This window comes from Oxyura jamaicensis, chromosome 1, assembly GCF_011077185.1.
Source record: "Oxyura jamaicensis isolate SHBP4307 breed ruddy duck chromosome 1, BPBGC_Ojam_1.0, whole genome shotgun sequence".
NCBI classification, from domain to species: Eukaryota; Metazoa; Chordata; class Aves; order Anseriformes; family Anatidae; genus Oxyura; species Oxyura jamaicensis.
In genome coordinates this window covers 187820350-187841680 of record NC_048893.1, presented here as the reverse complement: position 1 = coordinate 187841680, position 21331 = coordinate 187820350, and the positions used below count along the sequence as shown (strand labels likewise).

Sequence of the window (21331 nt, the reverse complement as noted above, 5' to 3'; positions counted from 1 at the left end):
CCCCTTGCTTTTTCCAGAATTTCCCTTAAACTGATTACATTCAAACCAAAGGACAGACCAGGGACCCTGCTGGGATGTGGGGGCACGTTGCTCCCTGCTGCCGAGCTCACCTTCCCCTCCCGGGGAGGAGGCAGGGTGCTGAGGAGGCTCAGCCTCGCGTCCCGGTGCTGAGGAGGCTCAGCCTCGTGTCCCGGTGCAGCTCGGGCACGTACCCACGGTCAGGAGCTGGAGCGTGCTCTTGGCTCCTGCTGTCTGCATGTGGCAGTTGGGTCTTGTCAGGGCTGGAAAGCCCAGTGAAGGGGAAGGAAGGGTCACGGTGTTATTCTCTAGAAAATGGAAAGTTTTGCAAAACAAAGTAATTTCATAGATTTAACCTGATGGAAGATGAGTACACAGGGAAAACCCCCAATGATTTGTCTCCTGAAGTTGTATCATTTTTATCAGAAGTGCCTTTGTTGCTACTAGGAAGTAGTTCAGGATGACAGTAGACGTGGGGGCTTACAAGGCTGTAAGAAAATTAAATAATGCTTCCATGCAAGCTTGGATTTTCCAGATGCAAAACAAGGAGAGCATGAATGAATGCCGCAGGTTTTATATATGAATAACATGAACTTCAAGGCTCCGTGCATACAGACCATGAAAAACAGGTTCTTTGAAAGGAATCATCAAGTCTGGTTTCCTCCCTGCTTTCGCCTTTAGTCTCCTAAATTCCCTCACCTCAAATTACCACAGATTTCCACCAACATACCATATATGATACTCCCAATGGGCAAGAGAAAACATGTATAGTGTTAATTTGGAGTTACGTATTTGCTTCCAGGCCAACCACTACCTCACTGGCTGCTGCTTTCAGTGAAGGGATCACTGAGAGCTGCTTTCCTTTCCCTCTCCACCAGTTTGGAGCACATTTCTGGGCACAGGAAGCAGAAGAAGCTGACTGGGAGCAGTCACTGCGGACTGACCAAGGGACAACTACGCCTGGCCAACCTGGTGGCCTTCTGCGATAAAATGACTGGGTCTGTGGATGAGGGGAGGGCAGCACATGTAATTTAACTTGAATTTAGCAGAGACTTCAGGGTCTCCCACAACAGTCTTACGTCCAGGTTAGGATGTTATGGTCTGGATGGGTGGACAACCAGATGCATTAAAAAACTGGCTGGGTGCTTGGCTGGGCTAAGAAGGTGATAGTTAATGGTTCATCTCTACCTGGCGGCTGGTAACGAGGGCAGCGCCACAGGGACCTGGGCTGGGATGAGATGTTGGAGTGCTCCATCAGTGAGTCTGCAGATGACGCCAAACTGGGGGACCAGCTGGTAATGCTCAAGGGCAGGGCTGCCATCCCAAGGCACCTGGGCAGGCTGGAGGAACCGCCCATGACATTTGACAAAGTCCCACACCTGGGTGTCAGGGAGCAGCAAGGGCAAGCTGGTCCCTGGAGGCTGGGGAGCACAACGCTGTGGCCTCACCAGTGCTTGTCCCCAGGGTCATTTCACCTGGCAAGCTCACGGGGACAGGGCAGTGCTGTGGTCAGGTGGGAACATCAATCTGTGGATCAGGATCATGTCTGGTGAGGAGAGACAGGGTCAGACTCAGCCTCGGGATGGCTGCAGGTCTTTGGGGACAGGGCTGCCCATGGCCAGGCTCCACAGGGCTGTGGGGAACTGGAAATCAATACCTTGTGGTGTCACTGTGGCAGGGACTGATGGCCCTGGGTGGGCTCAAATATAGTCCTAGTCTGTGAGCAGGGTGAGGGGTGGTCCTGGGGAAGGGGGTCAGGGCCTTCTGGTGCCCCTGGGCACCTTGACTGGGAAAGAGGCACCCCTGTGCTGGTACAGGCCAGGAGTGACTGACTGGGAGCAGCTCTGGGGGAAAGGCCCTGGAGTCTCAGCGGGTGGTGAGCAGGACATGGGCCAGCAGCGAGCCCTGGCAGAAATGGCTGCCTGGGCTGTGTGAAGAGAGGTTGAGGGATGTGGTTGTGCCCCTCGATCTTGGACTCATTGGAGCGCATCTGGATGCTCCAGTTTGGGGCTCCTCAGTGCAAGATCCAATAATTTGGATCAACTTCAGGTGAGGCCACTGAGACAGTGGGGCTGGAGCACTTGCCATGTGAGGAGAGCCTGGAGGAACTTGGCTTGTTCACCCTGGAGCTGGGGCAGCTCTGGGGGGACCTAACAGCACTGTCACAGACTCTTGCCAGTGGTGCAGGGCAGAAAGATGGGAACAGACATAAGCTGAAATGAGACATTCAGCCTGGATATAGGGATACTTTTTCCCTGTGAGGATTGTCAGGCACAGGCTGCCCAGAGAGGTGGTGCAGTCTCCATCCTTGGAGGTTTTCTGACAGCTGTGAGGAAGATGGACCAGAGAGCGCCTGACCTCCATCCCAGCCTGAGCACTCCTGTGATGAAATTAGGAGCATGCTGCCCCTTCTTTCAAGTGTCACAGAGCTCGGTTATTATGTTCACAGGTCAGATGGGGATATAAGCGACCTAATGTGTATACCGAGATAAAGACAAAAATACAGCCTTTGCACATAAACTATTCCCTTACGAAAGCAGGCTGAGGGATGGTGTTACTGAGCTCAGGTGCCACATACACTGGCTGTAGTAATTAAGGTTCAAAGTGAGTGGTGAGTCTCACACCATCAACACTGCACGTGGCAGTCAGTCTCCACCGAGGTCTAATTCTGGCCAAAGTGATTTTCACGTGGACCTCATTGCCTTGTATAAGTACTCATCAAATACTACCCTTGTCCCCGTGTGGAGTATTGGCCCCTCAAGGTGCATGTCTCCTGTAAAGATTTGTAAAGATGTAGTTTTCCTGCTGATGGAAAACTACTCATATACCAGAGACTCACTCATCAAATGGCACAAAACTAAAGGTAGCAGCACTGGTAACTGACTGGATCAAGAGCTGCCAAGGGCCACGAGCCAGCATCACGGGGTGCCCATCGCTCAGCTGGGCACATCCTTTGTGTGCGCACGGCAGGACCGAGCCACCTTTGCTGTGTGATGGAGCAAAGGTGGACACCCCCTTGTAAACCTCTGCTATTGGAGCTCCTGGCAGCATTGCCCAGCAATGCCATGGCAGCAATATTTATTTTTTTTTGATAAATTGTCTGTGATGTTCTCAGTAAGTGAAAAAATAAACACAGTACCAATGCATTTGTTCATTTGAATGCAGTTTATTGCAAACAAGTAACTTTAGGTATGAAAATCCTATAAATTATGAGCATTTATATAATATACTTTTGCCAAAGAAAAAGCTTGAAAGAGCAAAGGTATCAAAATCTGGCTCTGCTGAACTGAATGGAGCTGATTGCTACTCAAAGGATTTTTCTCCCTGTTTTCACAAAACTGGTTTCGAGAATACCATCATTCAGTGTCAATATTAAATCACGGATCCTCAACAGGCTGCAGTCACGCACAACTGATTTATTACCAGAAGCTGTTTTGTTTGTTTGTTTACATTAAATCAAGCTGCCTGGTTTGCTGTAGATACACAGCAAAGCAAACAAGAAAAGTTTGTTGTTGTTGTTTTTGTTTGTTTGTTTGTTTGTTTAATGCCAACAGGGTGAGAACTTAATCCAACTTTTATTGAACAGGTAGAAAATACTTACAAATAAAAATGTTCTAAACCATCCCCTTCAAGTCAAGCAAAACTGTATGACCGTTTATTTCCCTTGTAAACATTGATTTTATTATCCTTTAACTTATTATCCATTTTATTATCCTTTAACTTATGTAGGCTGGTATTCCCAGTTTTTAGATTAACATATTTTGCAGAAATGTACAGCACAAATTCCTCACTGGTACTCAGCTGGTTTTATTGTCTTACTGTACAGGATCCCAAACATATAGAACCATTGACAGAAAGAAACATATTTTCTCCTTAGAATACCACATGTTACAATTACAGGGTAGTTATTTCCTTCCACTACTGCATATGTCAGCATATGCTTACATTCTTCCAAGACAGACATGTTTTGGAGATCAATTCTGACCATAAATACATAGTTTATATTAGTCCTTTTATGTACAAGACAAATTATCTTAGTATAAAGTAATAATACTTATATATCAGTATAGATTTGAATTAGACTCACTTCTTTAACGAAGTTTACAGTACAAAAGATAAGGGTACCAGTTACCTACTATCTTTTCATCTTTTAGTTTCTTGTGGAGTATTTGGTGAGACAAGCACTGCTTGTTTTGCTAAAATATATTATTTTAAAATATCAGTGTATCGTCCTTCCAGTTACAAAAATATAATTATGTCCTACAGAAATTTTATTGAATTAAAAAGCGTATCAAAAATATGGATCAACATTTTAGATCACGTGTGAAATTATTAAAGTAGAAATAAATGTATAATTACTTAAAAACACTATCTTCTGGCTTGCTATTTCATATAAAAACAGATCAAAGCTTAGCTAGAAACTTAATGGCCAGGGATGAGTTTTGGCTACTGAGTAACAACACAACATTCATTAATGTGGCCAAAGAAAAGCCGCAGGAAAACAATTGCGGCATTTCATTTCAAAGGATAGAAAGTTCCACGGTGACAGTGGGAATGGTGGGAAAACACCAGAAAGAGGTGGTAATTTAGCAAAAGGCAAGGAGCACTTTTCACCAGTTTTACCTGCTTCATGGGAAAAAAATGCCAGTCTGTGCAGCGGTGGCCCAGCCAAGCGCCCGCTGAGGGAGGTGCCAGCATGGAGCAGCCCAGTGGTGGCACCCAGCTCACCGGGGTCAGCTCCGCATGGGGCAGCCACAGGTTGCACCACTCAGCTTGTGTTAACCACTGTTAGGACAACTTAGGATTCAACCTACAAGGTTTGTATAGGCAACAGATAGGGTAAATCCTTTTACGTTTTGCATGGTTTAAAGTGCCGGGTTATTAATCCAAATTAATCTGTTCCAAGGCATAAGCCTGGCAATTTATCTCAGCCATAGCCAAAGCTGTGTCAGTTGTGAATCTCCCCGCTCGCACGTTTGAAAAGGAGATTTCCATGCTCATCTGTGTTAACATCCACAGCAATTTCACAGTTCTCCAGCACTGAAAATTACTATTACACTAAGCAGTGCTACGCCCCATGCTCAAGCGCGTTAGCAGCACTCCTGTAACACACAAAGCTCATTGCCCTTGCAGCACCGAGGAGAAAATTCCTGGCATGGAATCCACCTCATGCGACACGGCCACTGCCTGGCACAGCAAGTGCCACCAGGACATTGCTGCAATGCCTCCCAAGAATACAGGAAAAGAGCATTTCTACAAAATATGCTGTAAAAAGCAAATGATTTTCATTTTGTGTGGGTGTTGGGTGGGATGGATCAGCATTACGATACTTGGTCTGGTAAATGAGAGTTGGAGAAACATTTATCAGCAATGTAACCTGTTGGTTTCCTATTACAGCTTGTAAGAAAATGTAGCCAGAGCAAGATTTTATCTATTTTAGTGCTGTTCTACCTAGCTGGCAGCAGCCTGAGCCACTGCTTGCTGACTCAGAGGAAAGCCATCTCTCCAGCCCTACACTGCCCAAAGCTCTACAGTTGTTTACCCACAGAAGGTAATATTTTGGGATGGATTTTTTTCCCCTGCCAGGAAAAACCAACAATAGTGAAGCCACGTATTTAATACAAAACTCAAACGTTCAGCTAACATAAACTACTAACTTCTTTGAAAGTTAAGATTACCAATCTATAGCAGCACAAGAACTGGCTCAAAGTATTTTACATGTTTTTGCTTGCCCCAAAACGACCAAGCTATCTTGCCATCTTCGTACCACAGGCTGTCACAGTTCTGATTCCTTATCTATCTCGTCTAGGTAATACTCATCGTCTGTGGTAGTATCAGTGTCTGAGTCTGAGTAAGTAGCTGGGTCTTCCTGATAGATGTCCGTCAGCTCTCCGGGGGATGAAGCAGCTGATGATACTTTGCTCCCAGCAGAACTTGAGCTGAAAAGTGCAGCTCTGTTTATGGAAGGGGTCTCTCCGTCTCGGAGAGCACCAGGGTTGTTAAGAAGACAAGGTCTCCATAATCGCCCTTCTGTGAGTGACCTCTTGATGTTTTCCAGGAAAGCCAACTGCTGTTCTTTGCCAAATATACCAAATTCAACCGACGGATACATCAAATTCCTAGTGCTGTAGCATTTCTCATCATCTGATGCCCAGTTCTCATTTTCATCACAAGACAACAGCTCTGAGGAAGATTTAAATCTCTTCCCATGTATGCTATCCTTTGGTAGAATATTGCTTCCAGAGGCAAAGGAATGGGAATCTTGACCACAAATACTTTCAGAAAGGTGACGCTCACGTTGATTTTTTGCTTGACTCTTGCACAACAGATAGCTCTGCAAGTTGGCGTTTTTTAAGCTATTGGACTGGGAAGTGTTTTGATGCTCTCCAAGCGCTGTCTGAGAAGTCACGTTTTGCTTTGGACATATGTTCATCTGCAAGCAATTATTTACAAATGTGTTTGAGTTTTTGTCAGTTAAGAGTGGCAGGGGAGGACTGCAAGCACTGCTGCTGGCTCTTTTTTTCTCACCAACCACTGGGTCTGATGTAGTGGCACTTAGTGAGATGGGCTGGCTTCTGTTTTCTAACCCCAAATCAAATGTTTGGGAATTCTTATTTCTTGTGGCTTCTGCTTTATCTGGAAATAGGGTTGTAAGATTTGGCCTATTTTCTACTTTCATTGTAGTCTTTTTGGGACTGATGGCTTCCTTCTGGGTGTATAAGCTTGCAAAAGACCTCCAATTTAAGTTGTTAACCAGCAAAGAAGGATCATGCACATTTTCACTCTTACTATTCTCAGCTGGTTTTTGTATTTGTATATTCCTGTCTGGACTGTGATTCTGATTTTCATTCTCAGACTGCAGGGATGACTGATGGCAATCTGCTGAAACCAGCGAGTCAGGGGACATGCTGGCCTCTAAAGAAACGGCATTCCCATCATTCTGTGAAAAAATATTACTTATGTGTGGTTTGGGGGGTAAATTTTTACTTGAAAATTTTCGGCTGGTTTTGCAAACAGCTGCCAGTTTATTTTTAATGGAAGGTCTGTTTTTCCTTTTTTCTATATCTTTGACTTTGTCTCTTGTGCAGTCAGAGAGAAGCTTGTTCTCGTTTTCTGCACTCTGTGTTAATTTCTGGTCTTGTGCAGCCCTGATGACTTTATCTTTACTGTTAATGTTCACGCTACCTTCACTGGGCCTTTCTGATTCCTGCAAACCACTACAGTCTTTACCCATCTGAGTACTCTGTGAGTTTTGCTCTTTTTTAGTTTTTGAATTCTTTAACTCATCTGTATCTGTGCTGACCGTTTTGTCTAGCTGAAGTAATGGATCAGCACTGGAAGGTGTGCTTACCTCAAATGCTTTGTTCTGAGACTCTGGCAGCATTTTGCTACAAGAGTTTAAATCATCTGCATTATTTCTTGAACTATCAGCTCTTAACTGCAGTCCACTGCATTTATTATTATACAGAGGGGTGGTTTGGTGTAGGAAATTTATTCCCTGTTTGACTTTGGTACTGTCCCTGTCTGTGTCCTCCCTGGGAGGCAGTGGCTTATCAGCACGCTCTGTGTTACCAGTCCTTCCACGAGAACTCTTCTCCCTTGTGTGGAGGAGTAAACTGTTCTGATTTTTATTTGTACTTACAGTAGCAGGCTGATAGCAGTTTGCAGAGTTTCCCTTCTGTATACTATTCTTATTTGTTGAAGTAGAATAAAGAGAGTTGTCTAAAAGTCTGTCTGCTTTGGGGGGTGTCGATAAAGTGGACGTCATTGGTGCGGCTGTTTGAGAAATGTCCTCCTTTCCTTTCAGATGTGTTTCCGTACTTTGGTTGTTTGAAGCATCAGAAAGGGCCTTACCTGAGTTAGCCACTATTGCAATGGGTTGTGGACCACTGAAAGAAATGTCTTTTGTCACCACATCAGAGAAGATACTGTCTGCTCCTGAAAGACCTGTTGAACTACCCTTCCTATTATTGACCATACTCACTGACTTTGCAGTACATACACTCTCAGAGCCAGGAGATAAGTGTGAATTCTCTTCTTCACTATTAACAACAGTTTCTAAGTTCTGAGGCGTGACCAGAGTTGAAGATACTTGGTCCGAAGAATAGGAACTCACCTCTTTTTCTAAAGTACTGGGGAAAAAAACATTTGCTAAACTCACATGACCTTCGTTCTTCTTGTTTCGTATTCTTGGTGTCTGAAAATTGTCATCAGAAAGAGGTAAATCTGCATCCTCTGCATTATCCCTGAAGAGGTTACAAAATGTTTTTGAATGCCTCCGTGGCAAAGTGTAATAAATTGAAACTAGCTCATGATACTTGACATGATCTTCATCAACACAAACTGTAAACGTGCTTGTAGTTTTATATTTCTGCAAACCATTTCCACTTTCCTTACAGTCTGAAAACACAGAGGATTCTCTTCTGCTTAGATGTCTACATCTATCACTCAGTTCAATGGATGCACTGCCACTTACTGAATCATTAGGACTTCTGGTTAAAGGACAGGGGTAATCTTTATCTCTGTTACTTGTAGCAGCATTTAATGGTGCTGATGTTAAAAAGGACTGTTTTGATTCTAAACAAGACACATCTCTTTGACTAGAACAAAAGGCATCAACTCCACTGGGAATTTCAGACCTTAAACAATCATACATACTCCTTCTATTTTCTCTAGGGAAAGAGATGGGTGTATCTGACATAATACTACCAGCAATGCTAGCTGATTTTCTAGGCAAAGTGTAATAAATAACAAGTGGATCAGAAGATTTAAAGCTGTTTCTGCTAGGGGAGCCAGTAATGCTGCAGCTACTGCTATGTCTCAGTAAGTTGTCTTGCTTTTGAAGCCTTTCAATTCCAAATGAATCATTCCTTATTTTCCCACTTTCTTTTTCAAGGCAAAAATAATTTAAACTATGTTCAGAGGTCTCGGGGTCTCCACCAAAACTATGTGTATAAATATTTCCAGAACTTCCATGTTGTGGAGAACTAGTATTGAATTGTCCACTATAGTCCTTAGTAACTAAAGTGCTTGTACTTCGTGGTGTTTTCTGTGAAATCTTTTTGGTAACACCAATTTTGCTTACTTGAGCTGTTTTTCCACCTCCCGCATGAGATTCAGGAACTGTGCAACTTGCTGAAGAGTTAGTTAGTGTTCCTAAACATTTAGAATTGTCTTTATGAGAAAGTGCTTGTGGAAAGCTTGGTGAGGAACTAGATGAATAGTCAGGAGGCCAGGACGACATGCCTTGACAGTTTGCTAATTTTTCAGTGGATGGCACAGAAGCAACATTCAGCAGTGAAGACAGTCCCTTTGGAGGAGCTTGGTTAACTGCTTCTGCACACCGATTATCCTGTTTGATGCCTTCTCCTTTTCTCACATAATGCAGATTATGTTTCCATTCCTTCTGACTCGGAAGAAAAGGTTCCTTTCTGCTCTCATCAGCTGGCAGAATACAGGGATGCTGACTGAATACACCATTGGGTGGGCGATCGTTTTCCTTCATTTGTACATTTCCTTTACTGCCGTTCGATGCATCCATTTTTGCAGTATCTGTTCTGGCACTGGCTTGGGTTTGTCTCTTTGATCTCAGTGAGTTAATGAGAGATGCACCACTTTGCAACGTGGCAAATGCAGAGTTATTTGAGGGAAAACTCTGTGTGTTGACGTAGCTTGTATCTGCTTGTTGAGAAACAGACCCTAACGGCATGTCTTGAATATCCACTTCATCTGGCAGTTTCATACCTTCAACCTTTTCTAGTTGTGTGAAGTCTGCCTTAGTACTTCTTTGGGTAACAATGACTGAATTCCTTTTCAGTCCTATAGGTTTTGTTTGATCCTTCAAATTAGGTAAGACTGATTCATCACTTCTGATAATAGCTGAAGAAACCGAAGAGTTACAGCTTAGCCAAGGCTGACAGCCCTCAGTGAATTCTGAAAAAGTTCTACTTGCACTTCTTGTAATTGTTTTGTAATTTGTATTTTCTGGAGAACACATGTGAAAATCATTCTGCAGGTGCTGTGAAGAAAACTTGGCATTCCTTGTATGAGCCCACTGCTGGTCATTTAAATTAGCCATAATCACATCAAAGCTGGCATCAGGAGAAAGAAACACATCATCACTGTGGTATTGAGGAATATCAGTCCAAGAAGGATAACTCTCTTTCCTTCCATAAGAATTTTTTTGGTTTGCATACAACTTGCTGTGAGAATTATCTCTATGGTATGATCTGGAGAGATTATTTTCTGATTGGTATAATGGATAATTTTCCCAGTTATCAAAGGACAATGGAGAAGTAGCTTTGTCAGGGCAACTAACTCTACTAAAGCAATTACTGCTTGAAATAGATCTTCTGTACTGGTGTTTTGAGTGGTAATATGTGTATTTCTTGTTTTCTTGCAAAGAGCTAGGGTATCGACCATGGTCTGTAGCATGAAACTCCATCAGTGATTGGGTTCTAAACATTTTTTCTTGAGCTGATGTTTGTCCAGGAGAGTCTGGTGCATTGTTCCATACAATAGAAGACAAAGGAATTCTCTTCGGGTTTTGTCGACCAAACCTTGGTACAAAACCATTGTTGCTCTCCCTTGCCAATGGATGTTGTAAACTAGATGCTGATAGCTGTTCAGAAGATACCGATGATGGACATCTCCGAAGGGAACACACAGAGTAACTCCTGCCAGCTGTATCCCTGTTCATGTAACTCTTGTGCCTAAATCCACTGTTCTGTGTTATGGAAGGAGGATATAAGCTACCTTCTGAAGACCGCCCAAAAGACACAGAAGACAGCCTCCTGCTTAACAGATGAGGATTTCCATCGACTGGATCACTGTATTTATAATCATCTTGTAAGGTTTGTTGCCAGTTCATATATGCATTGTGCAGTTTCCTTGGTCTAATGAAAATCTTGTGTTCATCTCGGGCTCTTATTGTTCTCAGTCCATCTGGGAAAAATGTGCTAGGCATGTCACTCCAGTCATTTCTGTGTTGTCCTCTACTAGCAGTCTGTCTCTTTGAAGTAGGGAAGGCACCTCTGTTGTACTGCACATTTGAAGCACTGCTAGTAGAAACCGGCCTGTCCAGTGGATCTTGGGATTGTTCCTGGGCCAGCTGGTCATCTAGATCATTTAGAACTGCACAGGGAAAAAAATAAAGATACTTGGTTTTGTTTTCTTTAATAATCTTCTGACTATTTTTGTTAAAACTGTACTACATTAATAATTAGGACTGGCATTGAAGGAAGGCAATTTCTCAACATTCAAAACCCCTTCCAAACCACACATTCCTCATCCACAGGACCCTTCAGTGGCCACCCATTATGACTACAAGGAAAAAAAATGCACTGCTCCATGACTGATCTCAGAAATACTTTTTATGTAAATGTCAGTCTTTATGCTATTTAGAAGAAAAACAAAACAATTTGAAGTCTGAATTCTTCCTCACTAGCTTCCTCATGGGAGGGGGGAGAAGAAGAGGCAAAGGGCAAACTTCCCAAATGTAGTCTGTAAGCAAAAAATCCCTGAAAAGAATTCACTATGCTTGTAAGCAAACATGGATGCCTGTGTGATCACAACATAGAGTTATGATCTAACTGTAAGGAAACACAAAATTCTGCAAATCGTCAAACAAGCATATTCAGTAGTCTCGCAAGTCCACTGTTTGTTTCATTTGGAAAATAAGTTCTTCAGTAAATTGTTGCTTATTATTCTAAAATCAACACTGAAAATGGCATTTTCTGGATAAAAAAGGGTAAGAAAATAGTTAACGTATGATTCATTCTAGCAACAAAGCTGTAGTTAGAGACACTCTCAAGAACTGGAATTAAACACTATGCAGCTCAGCTAACCAGAATATTCAGTCATAAAACTAAGTAACATCAATGTATTTAAAGTATTTTTATTGGCAAAAAATAATTCTGCATTTGCTAAGTGTATTCTTTCTGTATTTTGAAAATAGCATACATAAGACAGAACCACAAATGGATCTTGCAATTTTGTTACAGCATTTCCTAACCCACTTAAATAAAAAAAGACTGACTGATCAATCCAAACAAATCTGGGCTGATCATACCAGATCACTAAGAAAACATTGTTAGGTATGTATGGGTGGAATAAAAAGTGATAAAAGATTCTAAATTGTTCTGGTTTTCTAAGTTTCTCTTCAGCACAGAAGAGAGAAGAGTCTTGAGAAAGTCAGATTAGTACAAGAAAAAAGAGGATTTTTTTTTCTGAGTCTTCTGTTTTGTGGACAACAGCCAACCTATGAAGAGGTTTTTCTGTCAGCAGGAAAATGTGCATAGTTATGACAGATACCCGAAAGTGGTGATGGGCATGTGGGTTTCCAAAGAACCACTGTCGACCATGCAGTGCTCTCTGCTTCCAGCACTGCCAACTCACCCACTGCTTCCTGATCATGCTTTCAATCCCAGCTGTAACCTCTTGTAATTTTGGGTGGCAGCACACCCATAATCTGGGCCTGATCTTGCTTCGCTTCTCAGCAGTCAGAAAAGAAGAACCAGCAACATAAGACTGGTTCTGTGAGGGCTCCCAGAAAGGTAACTGAAGGCCATAATGCCTCCTGCTTCTGTGGCTTGAGGCCTTGCAATTCATAAAAGCAGGCCTGGTAATTCATTATCAAAATTATGCATGCAGAAAACTGCTATGAAATACTTCTCCCATAACTATGTGTCTAGATCTAAAGAAAGAATATAGGCTCCTGCCAGAATAAGCAGAGGGAAATGCACGCTTTTCAGATGTGATTCTTCTGGACTGGATCAGCAAGAGATAAACAGGAGCTCTAAGAGCGAGTGGCGACACATCCTAACGTCTATGTCAGAGCAGATAGGCAAAGCTAGCAAAAAGTACCCACTGCACCAGAAATAAGCCATATCTTTGCAGCCTGTGCTTTTGCAGAAGAAACTACTCACCACAGTCACTTCTGGCAACTATAACATCAGAACAAAGTAATCACGTGCACTTACCACTGAAAAACTCCTTCTCTAGCTGTTCATTCCACTCCTGTGTACTTTTTTCCATCATTTCATCTTGTTTTACATCATAAGAATGACCACTTGTATCAGTTGACATTGGGGAATTACACATTTCAGCCTGTTAAAAAGAGTAAGGCAACGTGATTTTAGTTCTGTAAGTAGATTTGCTCATCTGGTCCTTATGCTGTAGTATGTTTTGGATACATTGGTTATAATAACCTCACAGTAACAGGTGTAGTTTACTTATTTTTTCCATATTCGTCTGTATTGTATAGTATCTCTTCATTTAAGTTTTCCAAAGCATTTTTTTCTGTGTGCATATTTTCATATTGTGGCATTTTCTCTTCCCACATCTGATCTATTAGACAATTTCAGTACTACAGCTAAGCCAGCACTTTGAGGGGCTGTGATGCCTTCAGCAGCAGGAAAAATGTCATCTTATTCCCCATCAGTCTGAGTTTAGCTTATGCGCCAGCCTGGAGAGGTTCACAGCCTCTGCTGCTTTATTTTGGCTGAGACCCTTCCCCATGTTTTCCATAAAAATCACCCAGCTATAGTAGTGTATTTGTATAATAGTCAGGATTCTGTGAATCCTAATGAGATCTCTGTCTCAGTCACATATTAATAAAGATTATCCCTTTGTTTTTGAAGTATGAGAGAAGGGTGGTGGCCAATTTACCTCCTCTATACCTTTGATTATATACTGCATACCTTCTTAGTCCCCTCTGTGGTTATACCATACCATTGAAGAGGACAAAACACATGTTACTAATACAGGGCAATAAAGTAATTAAAATAACAAATATAATCCTTGGAGGAAATCTGTTTATTTCAACAGAGTACACATAAATTACATCAGATATAAATTTGTTTTTCATGCTTGAACTGAGCTTATGCGCATAGAAATGTTGCAGGAGCAGGCTTTAGCTTACTGCCTGCCCATGTCACCTACTGTTTTTCATTCTTGTACAAATGAAGAAAAAAAAAAAAGTAAATAAACTGTTCAAAGTGAGTTTTGATCTGTTTGTACTTTGGTTACAATTGCCAAAAGATGTGAAGAGTTTGGTCTGTGACATTATTCATGCAGTAGTCTCATCATTAGGAGAGAACTGAAACCTGATCAGAGCTAGATTCAGTATTACCTAGAAAAGTTTTTGACTTGTATAGTTAACAGGGCAAGTTCATTTCACTGCCTTCAACAGGTTCACAACACATTTTACTCACTGTTTATAACAAGAGTTGCAAGAATATTATTTAAAATGCATTATAATCAACAGCCTAAACTAAGGGGATTAGTATTTGAAAAAAAACTGTGATTTAAACATTGTTGCAAATAAAGTTGATAAAACACTTACCGTTGCCATTTCTTCCAGTTTCGGAGCTGTGCTAGAAGAATTGTCATATCTGTAAGGAGAAAGGCTTAAATGTTGGCTAGGAAACGGAACATGGAATCATTTTATGCAGTAGTAAATAACCAGCAGTTTCTTTTTAACAACTACCAAAAGGCATTTGAAAACAAGACTGCCCTATGATGAATCCCTCCCTCCCGCCAAAAAAAATCCTGCTAACCAAAATATGCAAAAATGTTGGAGAAATTTACCATTTGGTTTGGCCCTGTCAATTTGCAAATATTTTACCTGCACAGCCAAGTATGATCTCAACCTACTGATATCTTAATGCTTGCAACAGCCATAAAGTCATTGTTTAAATCCAGCATTACAATAGGATATTATAACTTCCTTTTCCAAAGAACAGTAATGTAGTAGGTACTATAAATACCTGGAGTTAACCATGTATAAATGGAAAGTTTTTTTAATCTGAAACTCTACTGTCTTCCTCTTCCATATTTCCCTACATACACGCAGAGCTGTGCTCCATCCCTGCAAAGGAGGTAAGACAGACAGCAGACTGGTTTTGGTCTCAATTGGGAATTTGCTGCTACCCATCCAAAACAGCCTTTATTTATCATTTTTTAACACAGAATAGAAAGCCTGTCTGTTTTCCTAAGCTACACAGGACTGCAAGGGTTTGGCTGGAGTGTTTGTGAGTAATGCAGCTGTCAGAGTGAGCCAAGAAGCACTGCACATCACAGGCATGCTGCTCTCCTGGGTCACTTGCAGACATAAATATATAAAGAAACTAGAGGAACAAGAACAATATTCAACTTCACTGAGTCCATTCTAGTCTACAAATCCTTATTTTACAGATAAGCAAACCCAGACCCTTCAAAAGCCCTGAAGGAAATCGTGCTCAGTCTGTGCTTACTGCCAGTCCTTCCTTGTCTCAGAAACACTTTTTCCCAGGAAGTTAGTTCTCAAGAGAAAGAGGAGGGAAAGAAGGTTCTGCTCATTCCTGTTTGTCTCAGTCTTTTTGAATGATCTTGTTCTTAGGCTCTTAAAACCTTCCTGTGCTCAGGTAGACTATTTTATTGTGCTTCAGCAGCAAGTAGAAACCGGCTTGTTGGCAGGTTCTTTGTGGCCAAGCCTTTCCTCCTGAAGTGCTTTGTCATTTGTTTGCAATGTGCTTCCAGGCAGGGAAGAACAGTTGAAAGGTGCAATTTGTTTTTGCTTCTGTAATTGTGAACTTTAAAACCAAGATTCCTCTCTGCCATGGGGTCCAACTGAAACCAATGGAAGCAAGCCTGGTGACCTCAGTGGGCTTCGGATCAGGTCAGGCTATCTGAATCTGAAATTCCTAGTTTTTCTTTGTAATACCGAATAGGAACAGCCATTAATTCAAAGGGTTACCGCTCCCTGTGAATAAGGTTTACTGAACCAGGACTCAGAGGTATATGCAACTCTTCTTTTAAACTAAAATGACATTGAATATAATTTAATGCTTCTAACACAAATTAAGAATTAAACTTGTGTTTCAGAATTTTTATGATGATTTCCTGCAAACCAAGTTCAATGAAAACCTGTGCTTTAGCGAGTTATCTTAATTTTAATTATATGCATAACAAAAATGCAAAAGCTTTGCTAGAAGCTCTCTTCTTCAGCTTTAGTGTGCAAAGCTGCTCCCTACTGTTCTCCCTGCTCGGTGCTGTGCTTGGTGTAGAGTTAATTGCTCCATGCAATCAAGCTTACACGAAGCAGACTCTTCAGTGAGAAACATCTTCTGATAGTCTAGACAAAAATTAAAAATTGCATTTTCACCTCTGGCATTATTATAAATTCCTCCATGTCTTTGTTGTCACCTTTTCTTTGAGAAACAACTGGTCATTGTATCCTGATTTATTTTCCTCCCTGCCAACTTACACAGACAAGGTTATTTTAATCTTTTCCCCATACCAATCTCTCCACCTCCTTACCTGCCTCATTTTTTTTCTTCACTCTACATTTTTCAACGTTTCAAAAATTAAAGTTTCCTTCCAGAGAAACATTGTAACATTTAGGAAAAGTTTCTCTTTTGATTAAGGATTTTAAGCTATGTTTACATTAGTTCACATACACACAGGCACACACACATGTAAAACGTTATCTATTATCTATAAAAAGCCAAGGAGTTCAATTGCTACTCAAGCTCAAAAACATTTGCCATCGGAAAAAAAAACAAACACAATACTATTTACTTCATAAAAGCAAGAGGTTATTCGTTAAACATTTTCATTTACATATACATATGTATCTATTTTGCAACAACAGAGTGTAAGATTAAAAGTATGTACGACTCTACTACTATCACAACTGATAATAATATAAAACCATGAACTGAAATCTGCTGCAAATTGCTATTTTCACTGTGACACCTGTCTTCCCCAGGCCATGTGAAGTCGTCTAATGTCAGATTGCAATCCGTTTTCTTCTATACTGTTCTTATCAGTATTACCTTAGAAGCCAGCTAAGCAACAGACACGTAACACCAACATGCTGAAAACAGAAATAAATACCACTTCTCTTCCAGAATGAATAAAACTTGCACATCAGAAAAGAGTAAGAACGAATTCAAGAACACCGATCACCTCTGAAACAAATACAATCAAACTTTTGGCTACCTTCAAACTACGGTTACAAACCTTTTATTAGCATCTCCTGTATCTCCACATACGCATATTCTGTTTTGCAGCATCCATAATTTATTCTCACAGCAGAACACCACCACAGCTGATGAAAATGTCTTTCCAGCACAAAAAGGACCCTCTAAACAGCCATTGATGCCTAACTAGTTAAAAGCTTCTGCCAGGTAGACAGACTTACGGGATTTACACTGCTGCCTCCTATTGTACTTCACTAACTCTCCAGAATAACTCTACCTGGTGAGAGGCAGATTATTTCAGTGCTTTGTCTATGCATCAAGCAAACCACATGCCACGGCAACACCTAGAAGAGGGTGGGGGAAGTTTTCGACAGAGAGGCGTGACTAGAAAATGTGGCAATCAGCTCAGTTACACGTCAGGACGGACTTGTTTATTTTTCAAGCTGTGCGCTGTGAAAAAACAAAGGCATAGGAATCTAAGGGTAGATTTTCTGTAGAAAAGCGAGGTAAATACCTGTTACAATGGCTGATGAAATGAGCATGCATGATTTTTTTTTTTTTTAAGTAAAAAATCACTCCAGTGCTTAGGCTCTAGAGCAAAGCCTAAACCTTTTTCAGCTGCCTTGCAGCACGCCAATATGAAGAGCCCTGCAGATCTGACTCGCCAGTACCAAGGTGCCCCTTGGCAAGGGACTCGCTGGCCCGGTGCCCTACGTGCCTGCAGCCTTGTGCCATGTCCCAGCATACAGGGCATTACGCTGTCATAGGACAAAGGAGGGAGCAGATCACACAGACAGATGTCAGTGTTAAAACTTTGCAAATGGTGCTTTGTTTGTTTGTTTTCCCTACGCTGCATTGCTATGTAGAGGAACTGTTACCAGCAAACAGCCACCAAGTTAAACTTGCTGCCTCTATTCGAACCTCTCCTTACATCTCTTGCTTTGATACAAACACTCTGCAATTGCAAGCTGTTGTGCTACAAAACCTGGTTATCCCACTAATCATCATTTCTTCAGAGGCTTGCGCTCCCTTTCTTTGTTCACTGGAGCTGTTCCTTGTCTCAGTGCCATTCAGTGACACCCAGGAGCCCCAGGCAGGGACCAGAAAACCAGCCCAACACCCTCAAACAGCGTGAAAAGCAGCATTTTGTGCCAAAGATCTTGCAGCTTCATACTTAGTTTTGATGTTACTGCACAATGCCCCTTCTCCTACGGTTGCTAGCTGAAGCATTACCCTAAGCTGTACACAAAAACAGTAATATTTTATTCAGGTGTTGACAGCACCTAGAAAAAGGGACCACACTGGACAAAATTAGGATAACAGTCAGCCTATCAAGCCTGAGTGCAGCCCCTCTATCCTCTCAGCAGTAGGTTTATCCCCGTGGATAGTGAAGAAGAAGGATGCTCTTTGAATACCACAGCTCCCGTGCTGCCGATGAGCCCATCCTTGGTACCGCTCCAGTTGGAACCAAAGCCCTGACGAAGCACCAAAGACAAAAGCATTGGGAACCGCCCGGTTTGGCTGGCTCCAGCTAAGCTCCAGGCCCAGCTCTAAGCTGCCTCTGGGCTAGTAACAGTGGGAACTGCTGCAGTAGAGCTGCCTGCGGCCCATACTCTTTGCCACGGCCTGGGAAACCAATGCTTCCCTGTTATATCACTGCTATAGGGCACCCGATCCCCACGCACATCTCCTCTTGCAGAGGAATTAAGCAGCCACCTCTAGGTCTAGGGGCTGTAATACACCTAAAACCTCTATGCAAATCCTGCACAAAACAGATTCAGCCAAGAGACTTTAGCTATTACTTGCCACTTAATCCTTATTCTTCTGACACACAACAGATAATCTCTCATTATGTTACCAAGTAAAATGGCAACCTTCCTGGTAAGGTGAAAGGCAAGAGACTGGAAAATTAATTTTAAATTGAATTAATTTTTCTAAACAAAACAGAACAATTCACAGACTTTTTAAAGTTAGAAATAATGTATATTCTTATCATAGCTCACCGTGGTTGCTTCTGTGTCTGGTTTTTCCTTGATTTTCTAAAGGAGAAAAGCCAAGCAAAAGGTGATCTGAATCCCAGAAAGGAAGCTGTAGTGTTCTTCTGTGCTTGAGGATTTGTGCGGGATGCCATTTTAAATTCTTTATGATCTAAAAATATTATAAAAATTTGATTTGCTTCACATTCTTATTAAAAGCAGTATTAAAGTGTACATTAAACATTATGCTTTCACAGTTCTTTTTTGCTTACCTTTTATACCAGTAAAATCCAATTTTACTGACAAGTTTGGACAGAATATGTGATATGCTGCTTTCTAATGACTAACTAGAAGGCTAAGAGAAAGATAAACAGGTCTAAACTTTCAAAAAGTACTCTTGTTTTTGGGTGGCACATGTGAGATAAAGGAGGCTGCTTTTCAGAAAGTATTCAGCACTCAACAATTTGAAAACCAGAAACATTTTAAAATGAAGGTAAACATTTGAAAATTGAGGCAACCACAATCATTAGTCACTTTCGGCTTTTACAAGAAATATAAATATTAGAACCTGAATATACAACGGTTTAATGGACTGCAGTGTAACTACCTAACAGGAATTCAGTACTGTGTATCATGCAATTCCTTGTGATGGGATTTCTTGGGCCACTCCGAGGCACCAGCGTACATCTTCTGCTGTAAATTGCCTATCAGAACTGCTATTTTAAATGCCCTATATCATGAATGATTTCTCTGGGAAGGTTATGATTTGATTTCTTCAACTGTAACAAGCCATTGGGAATAAACCCAGGCTGCCTGTAGAAGCAGCTGGCAATCACTGGGAATTGCTCGCAGGTTAGGGAAAGGAACTGCAGGGTCTGCTACTAAACTATGCCACAGGAAACTAAAGGACATAAGGAAACAAGGATTCACTCAGGTATAAGGCACTGCATTTTCTTTTCCTATTTAAAACATCATGTCTGAAACAGCACAACAGCCTGAAAATGGCTTATCCAATGACCATAGGAGAAAACAAAAACAGAAATGGAAGCAAAGCGTCGCCAATAAAAACAGCATGAGGCAGTATTTTGGATCTAGTCCAACATGAAATGCTGTCACATGACTTAAATCCTGTGTGTAATTGCTTTCACTTCAGTGACAATCACCACGTATTATGAAATGCTACATCCTTTACCCCTTTCAGAGCTTAATCTCTTGGTGTCATTATTTGACTTGACAATGCAGGTGACATCAGGAGAGTCCTATCAGCGCTCTGCCACAGCCAGGATGGTCTAGGGATGTAGGCAGAGCAAGACTCGCGGGTAGAAGTAGTACCTTTTGTTAAACCAACTCATACAGTTGGAAATACCAGAGAAGCCTTTCAGGCACACAACCCCTTCTTCAGATCTGAAATAAAAAGAGCAGCTTTCAAAGTTAAATACCATTGAACAATCACACAGAGCTTAGTTAACTAATGCATCAATTAGACCACCTCTGAAAGAGAAAAATAATAGATAGCTGTGGACTAGCAGGGATGCTGGGGTGTAAACAGGCAGGAAAGAGAGAGGTATCTAGAGAGAAAGGAAAGAGAGAGGTTCTGTGGAGGGCTGTAGTTTCACAAAAATTTTTAGTCTTTCATTTTTCTTTTGAAATACAGTTCTTTTCAAATGGTTCTGCTTCTAATTGCTACAAGGCTCAGATAGGAAGAGCTCAGTGAAAAATGTGCAGAAATGTGAATGGAATAAAAGCATATATCATGCATGAAAACTACATGGAGGCAAGATGAAAAAGACAACACAGATACTGTGTTTGGTCGAGTTACCATGGTTTTTGTGTGTGTTCATTTTGGATGAGCAACAACACCTGTGAAATGAGATCTCTAACCATTGCTTCTCAGCCAGCCCAGCTTTCCAGGCTGTGCACCCTGCCCTGATAATCAGCACTGGTATGCCTTTTACCCAGTGCTACCAGGAAAAGTCGTTTGCCCATACAGTCTCTCATCCAAACCCAGATTACCTACTTATTCCAAATGTCATTTAGGTGCTTTTAGCTTCTTGAAGAAAACCAGGTAAGGCTGAAACAGATTTTGTACAAAATCAACTGGGAAACCACCAATACATTCACTTTAGTAAAAGCAATTATGGAATGAGAATATTGGGGATTTTCTATTGTGACTCACAGCTCTGCTTCTAACAGAATCTGCTTAAAGACACATGCTCATTTTGAAAATGTATTCTTGGCAAAACTTTGATGTAAGAAAAAACTCAGTGCCATGTCAGAAACTCCTTAACCATTAATTTGTGAAATGCTCTAAGATGCTGGTTTGGTAACCATTACCATACCATATAGGTAAGGAACTTGGAAAATGCAACTTAC

The 21331-nt window shown here is 41.5% G+C and overlaps 1 protein-coding gene across 7 annotated transcripts in view; it reads right to left on the bottom strand.

Moving 5' to 3' along the window:
• Nucleotides 1-5594: 5594 nt before the first annotated feature.
• The window catches only part of EXPH5 (exophilin 5), a 32830-nt gene continuing 17093 nt past the window's right edge, over nt 5595-21331 (bottom strand). For 5 of the 7 annotated variants that reach the window (XM_035327049.1, XM_035327071.1, XM_035327081.1 and 2 more), the window contains 4 exons: nt 18986-19130; nt 14363-14411; nt 12999-13125; nt 5595-11151 (listed from right to left, as the gene is read on the bottom strand). In XM_035327049.1, coding sequence (XP_035182940.1) covers nt 5795-11151; nt 12999-13125; nt 14363-14411; nt 18986-19130 — 5678 coding nt within the window. In that variant the 3' untranslated portion in view covers nt 5595-5794. Of the gene's footprint in view, nt 11152-12998; nt 13126-14362; nt 14412-17022; nt 18101-18985; nt 19131-21331 lie in introns of those variants that run through there. The other 2 variants (XM_035327103.1, XM_035327098.1) reach the window with 2 other exon arrangements.